Source organism: Heliconius melpomene, chromosome 21, assembly GCF_056956725.1.
Source record: "Heliconius melpomene rosina isolate 202511_hmr_F chromosome 21, ASM5695672v1, whole genome shotgun sequence".
NCBI classification, from domain to species: Eukaryota; Metazoa; Arthropoda; class Insecta; order Lepidoptera; family Nymphalidae; genus Heliconius; species Heliconius melpomene.
Window position 1 is genome coordinate 5,872,038 of NC_140409.1, and position 21,934 is coordinate 5,893,971.

The window sequence follows — 21,934 nt, forward strand, 5'->3', positions numbered from 1 at the left end:
ACGTACGTGCCTCCTTGTTTAAGTAGAGGTTCGTTCCAAATTGCGTATTTAAATAAGTCTATATACACATATGAGTTTATGGAGGTTGGCAGAATTAGTTCTCTCTGTATGGTGTATAGTATAAGCGAGGTGGGTCCGCTAGAGGGAGGGAGAGGCCTCCTCGTGGGTGGCGTTCAACGCGCCTAAGGGGCCTCGTCCAGAGAAAGTAAAATATCCTGGTATGAGGGAGGCTAGTATTGTCAAGTCGATGTATACGTATAGCTTTAAACTATATATCGGTCCGTATACTACGCGCTATAGAGTACTTATTTACATATGTGCGTATATAAACTTATCTATTATGCAGACATAGGAAATGGAACAGGTTGGGAAAGGGACGCTTGGAAATTTGCTTATATATTGGACATTGGAACATTCTATAGTGAAATCGATTAAGCTTTTATATTTCACAGTAGAACGTCATACTTGCGGAAGGCATTTTAGTGCATACTCGAATTGATATTGAGTGTAATTGTAAAATCTGATATTTTGTTTATATCAGAGAGACCAGGAGGCGCGGGTTCGAGTCTGGCTACGTTCAAAAATTTTATACGTTTTCTAAATAAGTAAGAAATGATTTACATTTCTTCGCGTAGGAATCGAACCCATAATCTATAGTGTTTACAGTGACACGATTGTCCACCACGAATTAATTAATAAAAAAAAAAATAATAAAGTAGGTAGATAAGAGAAGCAATAGAATCGAATACAATATATTTTCAAAATATTATACGTGTCCATTTGCATGATTTACAAGTTGTATTGTAGTAATAGAAGCCACCATGAGGCAGTAGTAGCTTCAACATCCACTTAGGAGAATGATTATATTTTAATTATTTCCATTTCCTCGTTGTGGTTAAGATAAAGCGCCATGGAACGTCATGGAGTTCTGTAGTATTAATTTCGGACGGAAGACGGAAATTGAAGTGATACCTACTAAATTATCTATATATGTACCTAGTCGAAAAATAATACAGTGACAGCGTTCGATTGTAAATATGGATAATTTGAGCTGGTTACTTACTCTGGTAAAAAAAACACAGTGTTAAGTTTCAACATTAAAGACAAGCAATGATCTTCAGGGGAAGGTAATGGAAATAATATGGAAATTATTAAAAAGTCAATTCTGTACCTAAATACTTGATTTTATTAAAGCAACAGAAGTCAAAAATATTAATTCCACCTTTAACGGTTGGATCCTGCTGCTTTTGATTCCCTGTCAAGACCAGTAGGTCAAGACAGCAATAAAATCCATTCGAAAAGAAAAGCAGAACTTCAAACAATATGCGGCAATAAACGGAGTATAGGTATGGTAGGTATTTGATTTAGAAGTTTGTTTTCCTAAACTCCAAGGAACTGCGATTTGAGTATTTAACCCTAAAGAATCCACAGTAAGTGTCTTTCGGACACATTTTTAAATCCTATTGCAAATAAAAACGTAACTATACACTATTAGTAAATACCGTTCTATAGTAGTAGTAGTCGTAGTTTTTATTTTATTGAAACCGTAAAAATATGGAAATTAATGATTATATAAATATACACACAAATATTGAATAAAATGTCTCTTTGTTATGATTTTTTTTGATAATATACACTTAAAATGACGATTATTTTCTACATACATCTTAGCTTACCTTCAGAAAATGCTTATATTTGGTAATCGGAACTCGGAGTGCATTAAATTATTGTTTTGAACAACTGCCAATCAAATATATACGATCTTTGTTTACTGAAATTCAAGTCGTTGATATTAGTTCATATTTAATGTAATAGAATCTGTATTAAATTACTTATTTTATACAAAAATACTGAAAATACATTATAATACTTTTAAGACCAGACGCAGGGGACAGACGCGACAGGTTCATCGTTCGATTCCAACTTGAAGAAATTAAATATTTCGTATTTGCATTTGTTCGTTCTGGTTCCTCTCTCTGCTCAAAACGAAAATTGTATTATGTAGATGTCATTCAGCATGTACTGAGAGAGTTACTGCTGCTGAAGAGCATAGCATCAAGTAAACCCAAATAATGAGTCCATTGCATGTCCATTTCGTTACGATCAAATATTTTGTCAAATATTTGTGAAAATGCCAAATTTATCCCATTTAACAGTAACGCGACGGTTGTGGGTTTGATCCCCACTCACTCGAGGTAGTGAAATATTTATTTATGTACGTTACGTTTACATTTATATTTCCATTTCTTCACTCTGGTGTCGAGGCAAAGCTCGGCGTTAAGTTCTGCCACTCAACACGCAATGCCTCCAGAATTCGGCAGAAAGTGGGGAACAGATTGTCTTAACACCAGGTTCCCTCTGCCTACTCTGCCGTGTGCGGGATACAGCTAATTTAATTTAATTTAACTTAGGTATTTATATTTAATTTCATTTTAAAGTTACTATTCTATAGCTCTCATTACTAAAGGTTCCATTGTTTACAAAATGCCAACTGCATCTTTACACAGAATGCTTAGTTAAAAATTCTAATCGTATGTGAATAACAAATAATTAACAACGTTGTAAAGCGCGGCTTTGAGTTCTTCCACTCAGCAATGCCTCGAAAATTATATCTTTAAATTTTCGATTTTTTTCTTTCAGAAATGTTCGTATCTTTTGATTGCGGTGACCTAGATGACCTTTTTTTACCTTTTGAGGTACGGAACCTCAAAAAATGTACACAAAATTTATTTGTATAATAGGCATATTTTTCTTTACTTCGCTACTTTCTTTGTGGCAGTAAAAGTTAAATATATTGGAACGTAAATTAAAAAAAACTAAAAAATTAAAGGCAGAGGGAACCCAGTGTTAAGATTCCGTTCCCCACTTTCGATCGAACCCACAACAAGTTGCGTTTACGGTCACACTTTGTGCCCCTACGCCATAAGTATTACAAATGAAATAAGTATTATTAACTAGCGAACCGCTCGCGGCTTCGCCCGCTCTTACTGTACACGATTATTTGTTTTCTCATCTGAATTTTATCTTAATATCCTGATCTAATAACATTATCATTGTAAAGACAACCTCTATACATTGATATCTAAAGTTTCAAGCAATTCAATAAAACATTTATTTTGTAGCAACATTGTCGCATGCAATTCTTTATATTGACATATTTTTTTATGTATTGGTTGAAATAAAAGAAACACTAAATATAAGTAAAGTTTGGTGAAATATAACACTCAAAACTGCATTTAAAATGGTTTAGACGTTTCTCAGATAAACATGGACATAACACAGAGACAAATAGCCAATAAATAGACAAAAAGAAAACATTGTTTTGGCTTCTATTACACGAATAAATGCCCGTAATTATAGATTTTCTCATATATCTTCTATACTTATAATAAAATCATTACTGACCGGTGTCTATACATGAAAGATATAGAATGAAGAATTGATTGAGGAGTTGGTTTTAATGTATAAATATTGTCTTTCCGTTTCATATAAACGTAAATAAATGTTTCACTTTCTCGAGTGGGAATCGAATCCACAACCATCGCGTTACAGTCGCACCCTTGTGCCGCTGCGCCACAACGGCCTCGCGGCCTCAACGGATTTGGAACGTTAATATTAAATAATTTACTTCGATTCTTAGCATTGTGTATTCTATGTTAATTTCAAATGTTTATTTGCTTTTTATAATCCATCAATGTATATTATTGTGATCAACCTTAGATTTAACGCCAATCCCCTAATTATTTATTAAAAATTCTAATAAAAGTAATATAGCGCAGCCATGATGACAATCAAGCAGGCCGTCCAAGCGACGCATGTAAATTTAGAATACAGACGACAGCGCCGCTCTCCGGAACCTACAGCCGCAATAGCCTACATTGGGAGAAATGGAAAATATATATCAAGCTGAGCGAAAAGTCCACTACACACCCTAAGGGTGGAGGGCCCGGACGTGCGTTCGATTCAAACGAGCCGTGGCCTCCCAGCGTCAAAGCTTCCTTCGTTTTATCATTCCGTTTCATACTTTTTGTGATGATATGCACGATGGTAGCAATAGGATTTGCATATTCATCAGTAGTTACGTAGTGATGCAGATATCACACTATTAAATTAAAATGCTTTTGCCTACCCCAATCCCCCACACCGTACATTTACTACGTAGAAACTCGTCTTTTAGATGTAATTTTAGATTTTTCCTCTAGCTTTGAGAAATATAAATATGCTTAAACCCGACCCTTTGCCGGAAAAAAATATTAAAATTGAAAAAATATTTGTTTTACAGTTATGTAAACATCTCTAATTACGACTTGTTTAAATTATTATTTTTTCCTTACACCGTACGGAGCAGAGGTCTAATTAACATCTAGTACAGGTATTTCGGGAGCAGCGGATTATCATTTGGCGAGGGTGCTGAGTACACTCAATTAACCGAGACCCGTCAGTGTCTCCTTGAACACCAACTACTATATATATATTAATTTTGCTTTTCCTTAGATGAGTTGAGTGATATCTTAGTTGTTGGTTTGTTTATTTTTGAAGAGCTATGTCACCAACGTGCTGTTCAGTCACGAGTGACGACGTGCTGGCCAGGTAACGAAGCACGGTGCGTCAAAGCTAGGAGAGCCACGTCCACACGCCGCCCACTGTGGTCACCCGTTCGGAACGGCTCGCCTCCCCCGGCCCCCCAGAGCCTCCCGCCACCCTCTTTAAAAGCCAGTGGCGAGCTTCAAGAGAAAGTGCCGCGTGTGTATACTCACATGCGAAGACCATCTTTGGCAAGAGCCGGCAGGCGCGAGGATATCGGGGGAAGCCCGGATTATGTGGAGGACGCTCCCGCCGCCCCGTGTTCGTAAGTGTGTTCGCACAAAGCCTTCCTACATACATTTGCATAGTGACATTGTACAGTAATAATGTACCTATGTGACCACTCGGCGCGGCTCGCTTCCTCAGCTTCATCATCTTTCTTCATAAAAGTTAAGAAAGCAGTATCTGTAATATTCAAACTTAAATTCGGGTGTAAATTTATTATAATTTTGAACTTGATTTTTTTTTATGGTTCCTGTAAAGTAATAAATGTTGCTAGTGTAATCAAAGACTAACTATGTTCTAATTTAGTAAGATAAAGATATACTTATATTTTGTGTATAACAGAAATTTAAATTTCAAATTGGAGTCGGATATCTAATTTCGATTTACATGTACACATGTGCGTATAGGTAAGAGGATTTCTTGAAGTTTGGTCGATATCGCGGAGGACGGGCGAGGGTGGCTCGGACGCGCGCCTACAGCGGCGCGGGCGTGTGTGTGTTCGTCTCGGACATGCACGTTACGCAGATTTCTCTAACGATTTTCCCGGAGTGTGAAATGTAAAATAAGGGGTTAGTCGAGGCTCTGAGCTCGCCCGGCCCGCGCCCCCACCCCCCCTCGCCAAATTGATGACCGTCCACCCGCAGGGAGATCGGTTCAAATTTAACACATATCGTGTTTTAAAGTAAAACGCTTCCAAACCTTATTCTCGCTCATTAATATTCTCTTGTAAATTATTTTGATATTTTTATCATTTGTTTTAATTACTTTTTTTTTATTTTCAAACATGTCAAAAAATTAATTCGTTCCATATTTCTTCAGTTTTATACTGATATAGGTAAGAAAGTTAGTAGATACGATAAGAATTTACATATATGTAATATCTATTTATTTATAAGTTAAGCCTTTATATGCGTCTACATATTCAGTCTGATTTTATGTATCATTAGCATTCCCGCGCGGCTTCGCCCGCTATCTCTAAACGAATATTTAATTAACATTATATTTTTTGAAAATTGGTTTATTATTTTAGTACAGTTATGTATATTGTTATGGGCATACTAAATGTAAAATCTTTTGTGATTTTATTCGATTTTGTCGATGTCAACCCCGCAGGACACCGAATAAATGGAGCCTATATTTTTCTCCATATCTACCTACTCTGTCTTTCAGTAAAATTCCCGTAAACACGGTTACCTTGAATCACAGATAGACACTTTGTTTTTATTTATATATATAAATAAAGATGTATGTTTTATTTAGGATAGTGTATGGGTAGGATTAATATCACACATTAGCGACAAAGACGACGGCGACACTACACTGCATTAATGCCCTTTTGAACGATATTCAAAATAGAAAATAAGAAATAATATCTATGCCACGATAGAAATATAGATAGAAATGAGATATGTGTACTAGATATATATAATTTTAGTATTTTATTTATAATAGAGAAACGAAAAAATAAATGTAGTAATGTAAAAAAAATCTTGAAAATCTGCATAATGTAGGAGCAACAAAGGTAAACTTTAGAAATTAATTTATAAAAATTTATAATAGTTTGATAAACTACTGTATGGTGATTATTCCTATTATTTTTGCTCTCCTGTAAAATTTAGAAAATATAGATACGTTCGTCCTACTCTTGTGCCGCGATTTATAAAATATTTTTAACATTTATGTGAATTTTAAAATGGATTTCCACAACAGACATAACGTTAATCAATAATAATAAAATTTGACAACACGATTTTGAAAATAATGTCTCTAAGACAAAAAATGTTCTATTCTGTTTACCATCACATACACATGGTATTATAACTTATCAAACGAGCGAATATTTTAAATAAGTGCGCAAAATCTTTTTTTTTTAATTGTGTTATGTTTAAAAACTTAACTATAACTACACTTTTTACCTGTACTTTAACTACAAAAAAACTAAAATATTTACGGTGTTTTTTCTTTGAGAATTCCACTTAATTTTGTTTCATTTTGTAAAAGCAGTTTCAATCTAAAATTATGAAATTCAGTGTATTCCTCTTTAACTATACAAACTATAAAAAAATATAAAAATTACATTTTAATAGTAAATTAAAGCAATTATATTAGTCAGTATTTATAAATATTTTACAAAAAGTCTGTTTTACAAAATTATTATAATAACATGCCGACGTAACATCTATAAATAGATGTAATAAAATATATCTATAATTTATATAACGTTGATTAAATTACGTTACTTTTCAAAGCACGAGAAAACAAAATCGTATAAAATGACAGTGGTTCAGAGGTTCAAAACCGGTTGTGGAGAGCCACCCCCGCATCTAACTGTAAATCGTTTTTTACCCGCGCTGCATTCCTATGCACCCCATCCCTTTATACTTGCTTTAATTTTTCGACTAATATTACAAGGAACTTTTTTACTATATATTATAATGCTACTATAATAAATATGGCTGATTATATAAGTCTATAAGCATCTTACAGAGATATGTAATTTATTTTAAGCTACTTACTTATAGAAATTATGCATTAAATTTTATTAACAGTTAACATTTCGAGGTTTTCTAATTCATCATATATGAGAACAAGAAGTTCGAAAAATGTAAAATATAAAAAAAAATACTAGATAAGTAAGATAAAAGACCTTATATTCACGGGAACAAGAGTTATATCGAGTGCTATGATTCTGCCATCTTCTACGGAGTTGCATTTAAGGGCAACGTGACGACGTCCCACTCTCCTCTTTTCTGCCCGACACCTCGTCCCAGTAAAACAATGAAAAATTATTGTTTTAGGAAATTATTATAAATAAAATGGCACTTCAATTATACGAGAACGTACCGACCTTTTCATGGTCACATTCGGTATGTTTCTACACGATTTGATCGATGGTAATTTAAAAAACATAATTTATCTTGCACATACTAATATATCTGCCAGCTAAACTGACATGCACATATTTAGTATATTTATTATGAAACTAGAAGAAGCTTCGAAGAAGAAATTAAATATATATTTTATTATATCCTATCTAAAAATTGCATGCGAAGATTGCGTTTGTGAACGCCGAGGCCGAGCTATTATTATTATCTAAAATATTTTTAATAGATAATTGCACACAGACGCAAGTGTTTCTGTGTGGGGAGCGTTTCTTGGAAATGTTTCCTTGAGGGTGCAACTTTTGTGTTTGTGTGGGAACATTTATATCACACCTGCTGTTGCACTTGTGTGCGTAGTCTGTGTGTGTGTGTGTGCGTGGAGGTGCAGCTAGTGCGATGTTGCTAGATGCATTTTTTTCGTTCAGCCTAGTAAATTTGACAACGTCGCGCAATTCAGTTCTTTTGTGTTTGTTTGGTCTTTATATATTCTTTCTAGCTTTAAATATTTCTAAAAAAACAATATTTGAAGTATTATTTACTAATAAATATTATATTTTCTGTTGTATATATTTTTTTATTTTCCTACGCACTTATACAAATATATATTTGTACTGTATTTGTTTTCTTTATAAGGAAAGAGATTTAAAAAAAAAAAAAAATATGTAAATTTTAAAGTTATGTTATGTTTAATTTTGTGTTAATTGAAATTTTCCATGCAAAGCACACATTCCGATTGACAAAACACTATAAAAAAAATAAAAAGGTAATTATAATATTATTTTTATTTTGATGCAAGAGCAAAAGGGGTACCCAGAATGGGCATTCCGCTTTACTTCGTCGATGTAGGCGTTGCCGTTGCCGTTGCTTCGCGTAGTGATATACTACTTCAATAAAAATAACGATTAGTAATCACTATATAATAACAGGTCTGGTCAATTCTACTTATACTAAACGGGAGCGTTCGTAGAACTGCTCCATCAATGTGACCTCAGCACTAAAGTCAAAGCGGGGACAGAATCTAATTAGTTAGCCATACGATATTCTCGTATATATGCAATTTGCATCATTTGTGCACATTTATTTTATGTAATTTTAGTCGATGTTCGTAAAAGCTTACCATGTTAGCTCATTTTCTATATTGAACACTGTTTTTTTTAACACAACCAGGAAGGCACAGGAAACCTAGTGTTAAGACACTTCGTTCCCCGTATTGAGTAGCGCAACTCAACGCCGCGCTTTGTCTCGACAACAGAGCGAAGACAATGGATATATGAAATATTTTGTACAGGTGTTCTAAGCCAAATCTGAATTCCTTCCGTATAAAAGAAAAATAATCCATATAAATTCATTCAAATACTTACATATTACATTACATGTAATGTATATCGTCATATTATATTTATAATCTTTTGAGTCTAAGCACTTCAAACAACTTATTATTCTAAAAAAAAATCATAATTAATATTCTTATTTTTATTTCACTGACAAAAAGTTACTTCCTTTAAAACATATTATTGAAATCATATTACAGACAATGATTGCATCAGGCTGCAATAGCATCTCGATCATTTTAGTGTACGAATTCCTTACCAAATATACGTATGTGAACATGAAACAGTTTATTGTTATGAATCTCATATATCTTTAAGAATTGTTCGTATATAAACTTTTAGTATTGAAACACTATTTTAGTCAATGTATTAAAAATATAAATAAATTGAAATACTATTTACATTAGATACATTATTAGGATATACACACATACATACAGTACAATTTCATTTCCTCGAGTGGTTATCGAACCACTACTGAAATCATGAATTGAACAGTTAATAAATATTATTATAACTTTATTATTGACTGGCATTTAATTAAACATTTGAATAAAGCCATAGCCGAGCAGCGGCACAGCATCTGACTGTAAAAATGCGATGGTTGCGCATTCGATTCCCACTCAGTGGAATAAATAATTTTTATTTTGTTGCTCTGGTAAAGCGTGGCGTTAAATTCCGCTACTCAAAATGCTACCAGAGCGAGTAAATGACAATATTTAATATTCAATTTCCCCTAATGGCCCCTGCACCACGAAGGCCACTGGCCAAAATATAATAACAATAATAATAACTGGAAATTTCAAATTTGTATTTTTATGCTTTATGTTCTAAATAGAATTTGACTTACTTAGCTTTTTATTATTAAATACTCCGGATAATATCAGTTAAAATAAGCCACTGAGGCTTTAAAGATAAATAAATCTTATATTTATATTTAAATAGTTCTAATACTTAAAATGTTTATATGCCTATAGTAAAAAAATATGTTAAAATGATAACTAATATGAACTAACGACGTTGACGTCATAAAACAATAATTATTGCAAGCACAATGGTGTGTGTATTGTATGCTTATCTGTTTTAATATTTTTATTACTTTCTTCCTTATACAATAAGCTTAAGTTATTGTGTGAAAATAATTAATAATATCTTGTAAAATCTATTGAAATGAGCTTTAACTTTTTAGTTTTGGTTTTAACAAGTTTTGAGAATAATACGTGTAAAAGAATAAGAACGTGAGATAACATTGTTCTTAGGTATTATGGGCAAGCGTTATAAATATACAAAATATGAATAGCATACTAAGACTGGAATAATGTTATATTTAAATGATAATAATAATAATTGTACTGAAAAAAAAAATGTAAAACAAACAATATTATAGAAATCGATAAGAAATCTGAATAGTTTCTAAAGATATTGATTAGCCAGCTCGTATATACTTATATCCGATGGTTTGGGTTGGTGTCCCGATTGGGGTAATTACTATATGTATTCTGGAAAGAAGAAAGCGAAGATTTGAGCCCGCCACGTAATGTCTCGAAACTTGGAAAACACCTAAAAAATAATTAAAATATAGATACTATTATGTACACTATTATATGAAATAATTAAGTATCTATCGTTATAATTAATGTAATTGCTACAAAATAAATAATTTTACACATGAAAATGACATTTGTTTTCCTTCGTTTTTTATTTACTGATATATTAACAAGACTAGGTATCTATTTAATAACTGAGCCTTACAACTCAAGTCTTATCTCGGGACAAAAAAGGACTCTCGCGGGATTCTCGACGGTTATTAGTAGATGTGAAAAAAATATTTTTATTTTTTATATTTAGACATAAATTAAGAAGATATAAATAAATGAGAATAATAACTTAATATATACTATAAGTAAAAAATATTTATATAATCTATATATATAAAATCGAAATGTCACTCACTCATTACGAAATCTCAGAAACTACATGTGCTAGGAATCTGAAATTTTCCATAGGAGTTACTTATAGGACGTAGGTGCTCGCTAAGACGGGAATTTGTAATATTCAACTTCTAAGGGGTTGTTTTTGGGATTGAAAGTTTGTATGAAACTTCGTTACTAATGACATTTGTCTTTGTCATTCGTTACTAAATGCTAGGAGTCTCAAATTTTGCATAGACGTCACTAGGACGTAGTCATGGAGACAGAAATTAATAATAACATAGTTCACGCGGGTGAAACCGCGAGCGGGCCGCTAGTATCTTATATAGGTATCTATAAATAATATATCAAAATTTACAAGTGACCTTAGCAATTTATTTAGCTTCACGGAGTTTCCTGTATAACACAGGGTAGGCAGAGACCTAGTGTTAACACTACGCTACACTACTAGTGTCCCCTACGTGGCCCACGCATTCCGTCCAATTTCCGTGATATTGCTTGTTAAGTCACGGAAATGTCTTCATATCGAAGCAAGGAAATGAAAGTAATTCTCCGAATTACTCCAAATAGGAATCGAACCTACAATCGTCGTGTTTATAATCGCTAGGCCATGACGGCTTTTTTTATAGAAAATAGTTTTATGAAGAATTATTTATTATGAATTATTTACTAAGGTTTTAAAGATGAGTAAGTCGTGTACTTATTTTTTAATAATACTTAATTCTAACACGCTTCAGTCTTAACATTAAGCATCTTTCTACAAAAATGTTTATATGTCTATAAAAATACTTTAAAATTATAACTAATATAATTTCCTGAATACTGTAAGAACTAAAAGCTTCTATTGCTTTTTATAGTTTTAACGTCATAAAACAATAAGAATTGCAAATACAATGATGTATATTATATGCTTATCTCTTTAAATATTTTTATTACTTGTTATTATTATTATTAGTGAGAAACGAAGTGTCTTAATAGTAGGTTCCCTCTGCTTACCCTGCTATACTCGGGGTGCATGTGAATCCTTATTCTAATGAGATACTATATTGACAAAACAACTTTTCTTCTATATATATAAAATCGAAAGGTCACTCACTCATCACGAAATCTCAGAAACTACATATTCTAGGAATCTGAAATTTTGAATAGGAGTTACTTATAGGACGTAGGTGTTTGCTAAGACGGGAATTTGTAATATTCAACTTCTAAGGGGTTGTTTTTGGGATTGAAAGTTTGTATGAAACTTCGTTACTAATGACATTTGTCTTTGTCATTCGTTACTAAATGCTAGGAGTCTCAAATTTTGCATAGACGTGACTAGGACGTAGCCATGGAGACATAAATTAATAATAACATAGTTCACGCGGGTGCAACCGCGAGCGGGCCGCTAGTAATTAAATATAATTTAAACAAAATATAATATAAATATCTATTAAAAAGACTATAGAGAGTCAGCTATAGCAGTATAGCTGTTTTCATATAGATACATAACATAAAAGTCGGTCAAAACACTGACAGACACAGGGCTTTGACTCGTGCAGCCAACTTTGTTTTGTCGGCGTGCTTATTGCCATCCCTCGTAAAAGGTTATGAAAGATCCTCTCGTACAGATTAAAGGCAGATTTGTGTCGATGTTATTATATTAGACCTTTGCCTATCCCAAAAAATTGACTTTGGCTATTAACAGGAAATAAACAATGTTTATTTTGTTATTTATTTATTTATATAATTTTAAATTTATATTATATTTATTATGATGTCAACGTTTGTGTGAACGTATATTGGTAGTGGTAAGAATAAAATTATATAATAAACTGAAATGTAATATGTTGTTACATTTTTAATACAGCCGACCTTAAATTATGTAGGTAATAGATATTTTATGTTTTTAAAAATTTTGCGTTTGTTAATAACATTGGGTATTTACGTGTATTACTTATGTGTAAAAATATTAAAATAACACGTGTTTCCAGCACCTTTCAAGTTGAAGTGAAATAAAATTAAATTGAACTATTTAAAGCAAAGAGGTTTGTACCTATTCTGTATATATAGAGGTAGAGGGTAAGAAGAGTCCGAGTGTAGAATGGTAGGGGAGGATGTGAAGCGATCGGCATGGTCCGAGAAAATCGATGTCGACACCCCTCATAGTTTGCATGCCCGTGACCAGTTGGTCTTGTATCTGAAACACTTTTCATTACAACTTTAGGAAATTTTGAAAAGCTTACTTTGCTTTTTGATATATTGTTTTAATACTTGAAGAAACATTTTTAAATATTAAAGAAACGGACGCTTCTGTCCATGCTCCCCGCCCCTCACCCCGTGATGCAAAATTTTCGTAGCCCTGCGCGTTTGCTCATTCAGTTATCTAATTTTAAATATTTGTATTTTAATTATGTATATTAAATTATATAGATTCACTATAATTATAACGTATAAAAGAAACGTTGCTAATAGTTTACTTTTTACTTATATAGTGATGGACAGTTATTCAAGTCAATACTTTAGAAATACAATTTGTGTGTGTATTTAATTATAACAAAAAGCTAAATTTCCAACTTTGCCCTTTATTTATTTGGCCATTGACTATTTATAACCAAATAACATTTATAAAGCAATATAAAATTTAAAAAAAAACTAAAATATGAATCATTTTATAAGCATCTGTTGGTTTGTTGTTGTGCAAGTGATATTGTTCAAAATTATTTTCAAATAAAACCAATTTAAAAATTCAAGAACCTACTACATTTCCTTATATGCGTACAAGATTTGAAATTTAGAAAATTTAGTCGCAGAGCTGGAGCGTCCCGCATTGTAAGGGTGGCTGCTATCGCTGTCCCACTCGGACACAGGACGCAGCATCACCGGACATTTCGACCGGGCATTTCAATTTTGAGAAAGCGTACCCCCCCCCGCACCTCCCCTCTCACAACCGACCCCCCCCCCCCGCCCTCCCCCTGGCCCCCCGCGTCTCTCCACATCGTCTCGTTTCTACTCGGGACGCACAAAAGGACGAAGGAACGATAACTTCATCACTGCGCTACTCTCTCGCTCGCGCGCTTCGGTGGGGGACGACGTTGCGAATTGTTATTGAAGTCATGCCCCCGAAGGCGACTTCGGGAAGGCTGTCAGTTGCTAGTAAACGTTCGCAGCGTCCGTACCCGGCGGTGGTTCGTGTCGCGTCCGTGCCGCCTCTTTCTAAACTATAACAATACATTATTTTTTTAATGTTAAAATAAATATAAGTGATGAGCAAACATTAGAAAAGTTGTTACCGTGCTTTAGTTTACCGCGCTTCAGACTATAAATTTGTGTGATACAAAGATTTTGCGAACTTTAAAAATATTTGAAATATATCCGGAATAATTAAAAGTGAGACATTTATCGTTCATCATATTGTGGTCTTGGAAGTTACCTTGAACTTTGTTTTGATATCCACCGGTTCGGTTGGAGTGTTTACGCCGCGCACGTGGCCGCGCCGCCCGCCCGCGCTATGCCGCGAAAAACTTTCTTTGACAACACTGCCCTAGTATAAGTTAGCGCCTGGGAGATAACGCAACCGCGGCCATGACTTCGACTTGTAGCGCCTGATTAATGCCACGTATACATGTTCGTCGAGAAGAAGAGTTTTATATTTTTATTTTTTTTTCGTTGGAGGAGACGGTGCTCTCCCTTCGATTAATGAATTAGATGGCTAACAACGCCGTAACGTCGACTTTGCCGTCGAGAGATTATCATTGCAAAGTTTGTGATTTATACTTGGACACCGTGGATTCTCTAGAAGTACATCTTCAATACCACAAAGAGAATTTATACGTAAAGTGGGGGACCCAAAACTCTCAAAATGACAATGAAAACAATAATAGTGCGAAAGTGAAGAACGAGACGACAGTGTCGGCTCCGGCTGACTCGAGCGACAGTATGATCACCAAACCGAGCCCCGACTTCCAGCAGCGGGCAACACCTGAAACAACAGTTCAATTTCCGCATCCAGCAACACCACAAAGTTACCATAGTGCTCCATCACCATACCAAAATCCAGATCAAACAAACTTTTCACCGGGAGCGCAATTTGGTAATAATTTTTCGCATTCAAATTTTTCACAAAATCAACACGCAGAACAAATAAACTGGGATCAGTCACAATATAATCAAGACTATCATAAACCAAATCGCTTTCATCCTTATAACATGCAAGATCGTGTGTCACAAGTATCATCATCGAGTCCACTTTATGGTCAACCATTAAATCAACCAACTCCTTCGCCTTCACCGAATCAATGCGACAAATGTGGCTTCGTTTGTGATTCTGCTGTTCAATTGAATGAACATTGTAATTCTGCACATGCAGGAACCAGCTCTGCGCCAGGATCTGCTCAAATGCCTTTTCAACAGTTTCCTGGAAAACCCTATAACAATTCAGGGTATCAAAATGATAATATAAAAGTAAAAGAAGAACATGAAGAATCTTCTGATATATTAGATTTAGATTCACAAAAAGTAGTATATCAAGGCAATGAAGCTGAACAACAAAATACAACTTATGAAGAAGCCTCATCTCAAGTCCGAGAAGTAAATACTAGAACAGTACCTATGATGCCGTGGGAAACTCAAAAATTGTATAATAATCCTCAACTTAATGGTGACGTGTCATTGTTCAAAGATCAAAAAATGTTTGCAGAACAACAAAAGGTTTATGCGGCTGAAGGGAAAATGTTTCATCCGGAACAAAAATTTGCTTATACTCAGGAAAAGTTTTTACTACATCATGAACAGAAACCTTTTATGCATGTAGAGCAAAAAATATACCCCGGTATTCAGATTCCACCACTATCTGACTATCCAGGGGCAGTGGCATCAACTAACTCCGATATGAAACCTCCTTATCGTCCTTACGATTCACCATCAGCTCCACAAATAAGCAGCACACAACCAGCAAACCCAACCTCCTCATCACTGCCGTCAATTGGAGGAAAAGGTGCAAATTGGAAGTCAAATGAAGCAAGAAGACCAAAAACTTATAATTGTACTGCGTGCAATAAATGGTTTACCAGCTCGGGTCACTTAAAACGACATTATAATACAACGCTTCACAAAAATGCAGTGAGATCGTCGGGGCAACCTGATCCAGCTACAATGCCCATATCCAGCCATCATCATCCAAGTCGCGATTCATTGCAAAATCGCGCACAACAACAAAGTGTTGATTCAAACACTCAAAGCCCAGTTCCATCTGAAGACAGCCGCAGTGTTGACGAGGGTGCCTTGCAATCGCCCTATGCATCGCAAAACTTCGAGCGTTCGCATCGGGTCGCCAATATGCAGTCGAAGTCGCCATATACACATCTACAACAGGGTAACTTAGATAATAATTTCAGTAATAATCCTTTAGCTAATCACCCTTTACAGCATCAAGTTGGCTCCCATCCTATTAATATGGGTAGTCAACCGTCGGGTATAGGTATTAATAACGATAGTCCTCAAGGTTCAAAAGGCACTCCAATAACTACTAGTGTCAATCCCCCAAACGGGGAAGCAGGTCCCTCTGTTTCTCAAAATCACCATATGAGGGGCCTGCTATCAGTGTCAACCAGCAATATTTCAACACCAGTTCTAACACAGAGTACGCCAACTCTTACGGCGCACACCCTACCGCCGTTCAGCCATTTGGGTGTCAACCCGTACAATCCGAGGTCTACGGATCCTTTGGGGCCTTCAGTTCCGGACCCCACGCACACCCCATTATATTTGGGTCAGAATTTTCAACAGACTATACCACCGAACTACCCAAACGGGATGGCCCCCCACGTTATGGATATGGCTATCAACAATCTGCCTATAGCCAATCCGGCTACTTTTGGTGAGACGTCACCTGAAGAAGTCGAGGGTATGGAACAAGAAACGTCGAACCAGCCTGCTAACGGACGCCTGCCAAGCTTCTCGCAGCTCCAAACGCAGAACTTCAGCGTTTTTGTTTCAAACTATATTACATCGCCTAACGTGGGGGGTCAAGTTGTTTCCGACGAGTCTACCGCCGGTTACATTATTGTTGATCCAGTCCATTCTCCTATGCAATATAATGGTATTGATATTAACGGACAGTCATTAGACTATGATTATAGCTTTTCACCTAAGACAATTAAAGAAAATATTATAAGCTATAACACGGATAATGTCAAAGTATATCCTTTCGGTTATGCAGTGGGAGGTAAAACAATTAAACGAGATGATGATATTATGCGGACTGACTCTAGCGAGCTTCAAATTTTAAAAATAGAAGATATTATGGACTACGCTAATAAAGAAAACTATGGGGCTCAAATGAAATCTCCCGCAAGCCCAGAGAGCGCAAAGGCTGAGAACGAAAGTCATGGATCTCCTTCAATTTCTTCCACTGTTCCCACACCTCTTACTGAGAGAAATCAATTGAAAAAAACCGCACCTACTACAATACATAAATGTTTTGAATGTGACAAATTATTCAACAAAGCTTGCTATCTCACTCAACATAATAAAACTTTCCACTCTGGGGCCAAGCCCTTCAAATGCGATCGGTGCGGCAAACGTTTTTCAGATGATGTCTCGTACGAGGGCCACTACCTCAAACATGCCGATAATAAACCCTTCAAATGTAATGAATGTCCTAAATCTTTTAATCACAAGACAGATTTACGTAGGCACATGTGCCTACACTCGGGATGCAAGCCATTCGCTTGTGACCATTGCGGCAAAGGGTTCATTAGAAAAGATCACATGGTGAAACATTTTGACACGCACATGAAAAAGAACTTCCGATCATCGTCCTCATCAGTATCCTCGACGTCACCGTCCTCCTCTACGTAAACAAAACAGTTAAAATATAATATATGTGGTCTTTGTTTTTAATGTTGCAACACACATATCATTATTAAATTAATCTTTGCAATGTCTTAATTTTAAAATATATCTTTAATAGTTAATAACGTTAATAGTTGACGTTTTGTTGCCGCAGCCGCGGACTGACTCCGGCGCATGCATTTAGTCTGCCAGCTATGTTTTTTGTTGTTCATTCAATCTAACCTTGTATTCGGTGCAAGGTGACTTTACATGTCTGAGTGTCTGGGCGCTAAACATGTAATTACATGACGTCGGAGTGATATTCCGCAATAATATTTATAGACCGATCCATATCATTTTTACATATGAATTACTATTATATAGTAGTATTAGTTAGATAAAAAATATCAGGTGATTTAAACATTAGGTGATTTTAATAGTCGTCATTCTCGACATTTAATCTGAACATATCTTTTAATCGTAAATGAGATGATTTACCGTGAGAAGTTTAGTTAAAAATTATGTTTATGTTTGTTAATGTTTAATGGGCGATGTCAGTTTTTTGAGGTATCACTATAATTTTATGTACATAATGTAATAAGGGGACGTAATGCCAGACTTATTTTTATATTGTAACCGTTAAATCTCACGAAACCTCTTTTCTGGTTCGCTTAGTGAGTAGTTTATTGTTAATGAAAATATATTAATTAAATTATTTGGTTCAAATTGACGTATATTCGGAGATTGATTTTAAATTTTGTGAAATATTTTTCAATGACAAAAATTTATTCCATTTAATTAATTACGTGATAATTTGCACATATAAAATTATTTTTGAGTGAGAGTTGTAAGATTTCTTCCGTGCCATCTCGTTTCTAGCGTTAGAGCATCTTATAGAGATAAACGCGCGTTGTTCGCACGCTGCCAGTGCGCAGGCGCATGTGCGCCTCTAATACGTGTTATACTTATCGTTTTTGTTTTAGGTATAAATTATCCTATTGGTTATAACTTATATTAATATTTTTCCGGTGCTTCCTATTTTATTATTTTATCTGTTGACATTTACTTTGTTTTACTGTTAAAGTAGTTGATGAAATTCAGAATTATTCGTAAAAGTAATTAATTTATGTCCAATTAAGTTACCAATATATTATTTGAACGAATTTAGTTAAAACATTCCTGTTTCGCTAGTGGTAGGAAAGTAGTCTTCCTGAACGTTGCCAAATTATCTCCGCCAACTATCTGTTGCGATACATATTAACTTTAATAATTTTTAAACTAATAATGAAATTCTCTAGCAATAATTTTAGTAATAATGTAAATGTTTTTGTATAGTAATAAATAAATGAATATGATGTTTATTATTTTACTTAGGTATCGAATGAAATATAAGGAATATTTTATTGAATACTTTGTATATAGTATATAAATGATTGAAATAACACACTGCGACAGATAACACGTTTGTTCTAGATTGAGAGTATCAAAAAATAAATTAGACTTTGAAGGCGGTGATTACGTTATGTACTTAGAAATAACAAGAATAATATTTTGCAAAGCTATCGTCTTATAACTATAGCTACATATATCGCCGAGATCCGAATATCTGTGAACGTAAACGTGCAATATGAACGTTGTGTCGACTTAATTTTGATAATGTTTGTATTTGACTGTTGATTATATTCAAAAATATTTTTATATATAATTATGTAATGACACTTACAGTACCTATCTACCTCATCATTAACTATATCTTTAAACTTTATACATGTATTGAAATTAATTTTAAAATCTGACTCATTATGTAAAATAATGTGAAATTTTAATGGTTTATATTATAATATTAACGCATATTAATGTTACTAGTTTGTCTATTGATATTATTCATTCATACATATTTTTTCTGTACAAAAATATAAAAGTTACGATATTGCGTGCGTTCACTATATAATTAATAGCAAATAATACCATACAAAAAAAAATTGACAAACAAGGAACGTATAAAAAAAAGGAAAAATAATTATATTCTATAAATAATAAATATATAACAACATAAACTGTTATATCAAAATGCAAAGTATATTATATACAATTGAATTTTTTATATGACACAAAATATTTTCGACATAGTAATATTAAATACAATGACCCAATATGTAATTAAACTACCTCAAGTAACGAGTAATAGGCTTAGATGTGTTGTGAGGGCGCGGGCCGTGGGCCGGCAGAGGTCGCCGATCTAACGAATACCTCAACTTGCCTTCAATCATAGCTGCCCTCTATTTACTGCAGGCCACCTCGTCTCCTGCCGCCCGACGCCCGTCTTCAAATATATTATAGACATATTTGTCTTTCTTGTACTGTTTAAAACGTGCACTAGTAGTATTGAATAGAAGTAATTCATGTAAATATTAACGATACATTTGTTATTTAACATATTCTATTACCGTATTCATGATTCTCTTATTTTATTATAATTTAGTAGCGGTTTCAAGTTTATAAAATAGTTATTAAGGAATATAAAAGTGTAAGGTTACGATTTATGTTTGTGTATAATATATTAATTTAATTATCAGTTACCACATTTCTGTTATATTCAGTTGAGTAAAATCGCAGAGGATAAATACGAGAACAAGTTGTTTTTCTTTAAACATTATCCCTCGTGAGTTGGCGTGTGCTTAGATCTTCTTGTCTTGCGTTTAATATCTTTAAGTTATGTTAAATTTGTTTATTGTAAGCGTAGTGCGAAATTAAACTGTTGCTAGGCGAAGCCGAAATAATGTCGAAAAAAAAAACTATATTAGATAATCTAAAATTAAATACCCCAAAAAAAAAAATATCTAAAAAATGAATTTGTGATTGAGGTTACTTTGGCTTTGCCTAGAATCATAGTAAGTTAAGATATCGATGATAGTTGACTCTAGTGATAGGTGGCAGATCTGTCACACCGCCACGGCGAACGAATTTTATTGCTATGCTCGATGGGTCCGTGTATGTCCGTGATGTCCGTGTGTCTCAAGCACACACGGACGTATCACGACTTATACAGCTGTGCGATTTTATATATCATACAATACAATACAATTTAAATTTTGGCAAAATTTAAATGTTGTTTAATTATTTTCATTATATATTAACTAAAATCGATTGAATGAGAAAAGCATTGCCAAAATTTAAATTCATTAATGTTCAATATGGACATATTCTCTGTATTGAGTTTTCGATTACTTGGAAATATTTACTAATTGTACTTACCATTTACCACTGCTGATGTAGCAGTCGGTCGTCTGTCTCAGATCTGTCAGTAAATATAAATTTAATGTGAAAAATATTATTGTTTTATTTCAAACTCCTTGCTGCTTAAAGCGAAATAAAATTTTATTCACTTATAATACATATGTATATTGTCTTGTTTTTGCGTTTATTGTTTTTATCTATGATTTTTATTTGAGAAATTATCCTTCCTTTTCCCATATTGCACCATTATATATTTTAAATTAAGGATATAAATTTAAAATAAGAAATAAATTTATCTGCACCTGGTGGTCACCATTTGGCTGAACAACGGTTAGTGCTAGTTCCCGAGTAAGTATGGATATTCGTAGTAAGTATAAATAAAACAAATGAACAAAAAATAAAATTTAATTGCCTTAAGAGACAATAAAATAAAATAATATATATATATATAAATTTTGAATACAGATATACTAAACAAACACTCGGTGGCTTTATAAAATCAGAACAGAAGATAATATTTTTGCTAATAAAAAAGAATCAATAGTTATTTATGTACAAGATTAGAACGACGCCATTCTGGTGTAATTAGAAAATATTTCATGGTATATCATGTAGCTTGTAGGTTGCTACTCAATTCGAGACATTGTTTTTTAAATATAAATATAAATCAAAATCAAATCAAATCAGTTTTACGCCGTAGGGTACCACACACAGCAGGGTAGGCAGAGGGAACCTAGTGGTTAATACACTCCATTCTCCACCTTCCGCCAAATTCTGGAGGCATCACGAGCACGTTGCTCTTTGCCTTGACACCAGAGCGAAGAAATGAAAATATAAATGAAATTAAATATTTCATTCCCTCTAGTGAGGATCAAACCCATAACCGTCGCGACTGTAAAGTCACACCCTTGTGCCGTTGCGCCAAACGGCC

At 34.0% G+C, this 21,934-nt stretch overlaps 1 protein-coding gene across 1 annotated transcript; it reads left to right on the top strand.

The window, feature by feature from the left end:
- Positions 1 to 14,036: 14,036 nt before the first annotated feature.
- Positions 14,037 to 21,095, top strand: zld (zinc finger protein zelda). The gene has a single exon (XM_085206159.1). The coding sequence runs from the start codon at positions 14,641 to 14,643 to the stop codon at positions 17,791 to 17,793; it is 3,153 nt and encodes a 1,050-aa protein (XP_085062285.1). The 5' UTR covers positions 14,037 to 14,640; the 3' UTR covers positions 17,794 to 21,095.
- The last annotated feature ends 839 nt before the right edge of the window (positions 21,096 to 21,934 follow it).